General features: G+C 26.8%; 1 protein-coding gene across 4 annotated transcripts in view; it reads left to right on the top strand.

The window, feature by feature from the left end:
- Window positions 1-5,661, top strand: part of LOC124421296 — a 105,832-nt gene extending 100,171 nt beyond the window's left edge. For 2 of the 4 annotated variants that reach the window (XR_006941558.1, XR_006941559.1), the window contains one exon: window positions 5,475-5,600. Coding sequence is in view for 2 of the 4 variants with exons in the window: in XM_046956228.1 (XP_046812184.1) it covers window positions 5,475-5,592 (118 nt within the window). In the remaining 2 variants the exon portion in view is untranslated. Of the gene's footprint in view, window positions 1-5,474 lie in introns of all 4 variants that reach the window. The other 2 variants (XM_046956228.1, XM_046956229.1) reach the window with 2 other exon arrangements.
- Window positions 5,662-6,000: the final 339 nt, after the last annotated feature.

Genomic DNA, 6,000 nt, shown 5'->3' on the forward strand with positions numbered 1-6,000 from the left:
ACACCAAAAGAAATTAGTTTTGATAGAAGTGAAAATTATTGGCTAATAGACGAGCTGGCGTCGAAAAGTACGGCTTGAAGTCCAGAGCTTATATACCATCTGGTCCAGGAGACTTGTTTCTGTTGAGATTCGTTGAAATCCTCTTAACTACACTCGTTATAATTTCATTATCCGATCTAATAATACGAGCTAAATTTCGAATTATACACGCAGAGAAATAACATAGTTCAACATGGTTACTTTAACGAAACTATGTTCACTTTAACAATATATTGTTAGAAACTGTAATTTTCCAGATTCAGTAATCAAAATATATTTTGTTTACTGATAAGATATATAGTTTTAACGACATTTTGATCATAGTGTAGCCATCATAATCATAATATGTATATAACTAACAATATTATGATAAATAAAACATATTATGATAAAATATTTTAGCTGATTTTAATCATAATATAATATTTTAAAATTGTTACAATAACCATAATATCATTAAACTACAATCATAATTTGAACCATAATATGTTACTCTTAGAACATGATTATCATAACCATGTTTTTTCTCTGCGTGTACTATGACTATTTGGAACGATGTCCCAATTGGAAGGTGCGTAGTATACTAGTTTATCAATATCAGGACTCGGTGTTTAACTGAGTTTATCTCGTCTTGTAATAGTCGAAATAATTATGAATAATGATTATAATCAATAAATTTTTTGACATTCGAAATATTCTATTTTATAGGCCTATTTTTATACATGAAATTGTTTTAATTTAAAATATTGCATGATTATTTCTATTAATTTCAATTAAATCCAATATTGTTTTTTTTGTATTTTTCGACATTTAGAGAGCTCTTAACAAAATTCAAATTCCATAATAATTAATAATTAAGTATCAAGTTGATTTTGTCTTCTATCTAACGTGTTGTATGCAACATTGACATTTTAACCCAAAGTCTTAAAGACACATGACCACATGAATGTGGTCATACAGAGAACAAAAAACAAATCCATTCTATGATAAAAATGTACAATGTAGATATAATTAATATTTATTATATAGTATTTAGCACGTCTAATCATACAAATATTTAATAAATATTTACTGTGTCTACATTATAACAAAGGTTTATCCCAGTAGATTTAAGAGGCAATAATGGATCTTCTGAACCAAATATAGCAATTGTATTGTAAAGAGTTAGTTAATCGACAAGTTGGAGTCATTGTAATGCAGAGCAGAAGTTAAGCGTTACTTTAGTCTCTTTGAGTAATCTAGAGAGATAAGCTTTAAAATATCTTAAACTTACTATGCCTTATATAGTATGTAGTTATTTAACTCACCAACGGTTATCTATTGCATAGTCAGTTATTCATTTATTATCTACGATAAACACCCCGAACTACAGGTAAACGTTTTAGACATAAATAATAATGATAGAGATAATAATGATTTACAATATAATAACATCACAATTAAATCTTTTATCTTGTCAATGTTTTAGAAAAAACTTAACAATAGAATTTTTTCTAATTGAAATTTATGCAAAATTTTAAAATATTTATAAAATGTTGTTTTTTAGACAATGTATAATAAATGACCTTTTTCTAGGTTGTTGAACATCATCATACATAAATGATGTTTAATTTGACATTTTAGGAAAAAAACGCTTATAATTGAGAAAATCAGTTTTACTAATAAGATGAGTTAAATACGATGTAATTAGTCATATAAAATTGTCGTTAGAATAAATCAACAAATAATTATAATTTATAATTTAATTCACTGACACTGGTTGATCATTGAGAAAATAATTAAATTAATTAAAACAAGGCCTATAATATAAATAATAGGAAATAATTGAAGAAAGTTTCTATGTCATCTACCTCCATACAAAAGGATTTGAATCTTTAATAAACAAAATTTTAATTGAATTGAATAAACGGTTTAATTAAAAACAAAACGCTATTAAAAGTTACATCAATAAGAAAACTCTAATTTAATGCCTATACTATAAAATAATAGAAAAACGTTTCTATTTCATCTACCTCCATGCTAAAGGCTTTGAGTCTCTAATAATCAAAATTTTAATTGGATTGAATAAGCGGTTTAATTAAAGCAAAACGCTATTAATAGTTACATCAATAGGGAAACTCTAATTCAATTGCTTATAATAAAAATAATGGAAATAATAGAAAAACGTTTCTATTTCATCTACCTTCATACTATAGGCTTTGAATCTTCAATAATCAAAATTTTAATTGAATTGAATGAACGGTTTAATTAAAAACAAAACGCTATTAAAAGTTATATCAATAAGAAAACTCTAATTCTATTGCTTTTAATAAAAATAATGGAAATAATAGAAAAACGTTTCTATTTCATCTACCTCCATGCTAAAGACTTTGAATCTCTAATAATCAAAATTTTTATTGAATTGAATAAGCGGTTTAATTAAAAGCAAAAACAATTAAATATTACATCAATAAGGAAACTCTAATTCAATTGCGTAATTAAATCTTCTACAAACGGACTTTAAACGCCATAAAGAAACAATAAAAACACATAAATTAACTCACATTATACGACTCATTTATGACCACAAATAATACGAAAAGAATTTCGCACAATTCAAATTATAATTAATTAACATTTAATAAACTTTGACAATTGATAATATTAACAGCAACAACGATTAAATTATTTAATTACAAACATAAAAAACATACATAAAAATAAATAAATTAATTAAACAAAAATTCTATATTTCTTTTCCAAATTACTCATAAACGTGGTGTGATGACGATTGACGAAATGTTTATTGAAATCAATTAAAACGTCATAAAATAGGAAAAAGTAAATAAAACGAAAAAAAAAACAATAATAAAAAAAATGAAATTAAACATGCAATAATGACGATCATCACAATGATGATGTTTTTACATCACAAGAATGATGATGATTTCGTTATTAATCTATATTATACGAAATTATCGTAAAATACCAGCACACTTTATTATCGTAATATATATGTATATGACATAATATAATTGTTTATGTTTAATTGTTTTAATTATTTAGCTTACAATAACATACATACATACATAATTGATATTGAATTTGATAAAGATTGAGGACTTTGTAGCAGACACTTGTTATTAAATAATTAACACAATTCAATTGTAAATATAACTAAATTTAAGCAATTAAGGTCCAAAACGTTAAAAAAGTATGTATACAAATCATATAGAAATAACAACTAATAAAACATCGCAGCAATTGCAATTGCCATTTGAAAAACATCAGATTGACAACACTGTCTAAGACCCACAAATATGTCTGACATAATTCATGAAGATATCTGGATATCTGTCTTTAGAACATTGATTTCGATAGGCATAACCTAACTATCTTTAACTAATTCTCACAGGATCTTCTCCATCGAATCTCTTATTATTTGAAACACATTAATCTTTTCCGCGTTTAAACTAAGTCGCGTTGTAGGACATTTAGAATACCCAGTATGTGGATGTGTTCTTGGGAGAGAAACAAGTCGACTCTTTTCTAATCGGTGCCGGCTGATTACCGATCACATGTTAGCAAGCCGCGCCACTCCTCAACTCTAAAATTTTTGACTCTTTAAATATATTTTCCCCGTTTAAACTAAGATGAGTTGCAGAACCTTTAGAAGACACAGTCCGTGAAAGTGTTCCTGGCAAATATTCAAGCTGACTTGACTCAAATAGGCGGCATCTGATTGCCGACCAAATTTAAGCAAGCGGCGCCGCCGTTCTATAAAAAAGTATGATTTTCTTAAATATAAAATGTTTGAATCTTTAAGGGCGGGTTTCTTACTCATCAGTTAAACTTGGCTTAACTTGCTGTTAGATTAAACTTGAAACAAATTTAGACGGACTTTAACTGATAATTGTGTTTTTCACTTTTAGATTTAAGCTCAGTTAACTTTTTTAGTATTGCCAAGTTTTCACTCAAAAACATAAACAATGAACAGCTGTTTTTTGCAAACAATACTTTTGAAAAATGGAAAATTTTTGAAAAAATGTTAAATAAACATTTAAAACAATAATTAATGAAACAAAACAAATCAGAAAATTTCAATTTACTTAAAATATTATGTTTTTGTTCTTCCGAAATCATTGTTTTATTGTTTTTGTTAATTGTGTTTTCTCAGTTACAACTTGAGTTTAATTGGCCAATTACACTCAGTTAAACTAAGATAATAAGTAACTTTACTGATAACTGAAAAACACGAAACATATATTAAACCAGGTTTAACCAAAGAATGAAGATTATCTTTATCAGAAAAACTCGCCCTAAATATATTTTCCACGTTTAAACTATGTCGAGTTTCAGAACCTTTAACAAACTAATAAAAAGATATTTTTCTATATAGAAAACTCATATAAATAAGTTCTTACGCCCACATTTTAGCCGCCGCCGTTATATATTATCATATGCTGCTACCGACCAAAAATGGTTGAACCGCCGCCGTTAATTTTGTATCGGTTTGTATTTCTGATTCATTGTATTTGGCTTAAAATGCTTTTCGTGACCCATATTTTCAGATTTTGTTCGGGTCGGCCTGATATCTACCAGGCTACCAGTCAATACCCCAAATTTATATTAACGTTGTCAATGACACAATATAGCTTTTTGTTTAACTTATCGTAAGAAATGAAGAACAGTGCCACTACTCTAAAGTTTAAGGTGAAGATGTTAGATAAAGCTGATTTCAATAACTTTAAGACTTATTTTTGAGATAGCTATTTCCACAATTAATGGATATCATGATATTTCTCAAATATATATCAATATATATATAGTATTTATGTAGGTAATTGTTAATTCAATAATTTAAACTTTAAAATGAATATATGATTTCAAATATATTCAATATTAGCCGCAATTAATAAAACTATCAGAAGAACATCATAAATTTATTAAATAGCAAATACTAAGAGAAAATTTATGCATTTATTCAGGGACACAAGCACACACATACATACATCCATATACTTTTTATTATCAATGGAAAATTCCCTTCTTGAATGAAAACAAAAATAAAACGGGTCTACAATTACGCGATAATTATGATGATGACGACGACGATGTTGGTGATTTAGAGAATGTACCCAGTACTGAATATAAATTTATTTATAACTTATTTATTTTTATTATTTGCGGCATTATTGAACTAATTTATTATAGTATCTTTTTACCCTAGAGAAAAAAAAAAACATAACATTCTTAGATAATAACAATTTTGTCAAATGGTGCTAAATATTTATTAAAAATTTTATTAGCAAAAATAATGTTGACGTGTAAATGGTTAGCAAATCGATAGACGTTTGTTTTTTTTAATTTGTATTTAAAATAAAATATTTCCTAATAAAATGTATATGTATTTGTTGTTGTCTCATTACTTTTTTTATCCATTTTTCTATTTGCAGTGAAGTTACAGAAGGTGCCTTACAAGTATGGCGTACATTACCGGAACGTATTAGACAAGATCCAAGTTTAGCCTCATTTCGCCAGGAACATGAACGTTTACATGGTGAGTGTAACTAACAATCTGAAGACAGTTGACATTAAACATTCATATCATTAGATTGGATTGAATTCAGACTGACTTACATATGGTCATTAGGGTGGTCCCGTTAATGTGAAAGAAAAAGGTTTTAAAATAGAAATACTTAGATTAGGGCGCCCCTTGTCAATTTCTACTAGAAGTTCTGTTTTATGTCTTTAGCTAACTAAGTAAGTAAGTAACTAACTAACTAACTAACTAACTAACTAACTAACTAACTAACTAGCTAGCTAACTAATTAACTAACTATCTAACTTACTAACTAACTAACTTAATAACTTACTAACTAACTAACTAACTAACTAACTAACTAACTAACTAACTAACTAACTAACTAACTAACTAACTAACTAACTAATTAATTAATTAACTAACTAACTAACTAACTA

The sequence above is a fragment of the Lucilia cuprina genome, chromosome 2, assembly GCF_022045245.1.
Source record: "Lucilia cuprina isolate Lc7/37 chromosome 2, ASM2204524v1, whole genome shotgun sequence".
NCBI lineage: Eukaryota > Metazoa > Arthropoda > Insecta > Diptera > Calliphoridae > Lucilia > Lucilia cuprina.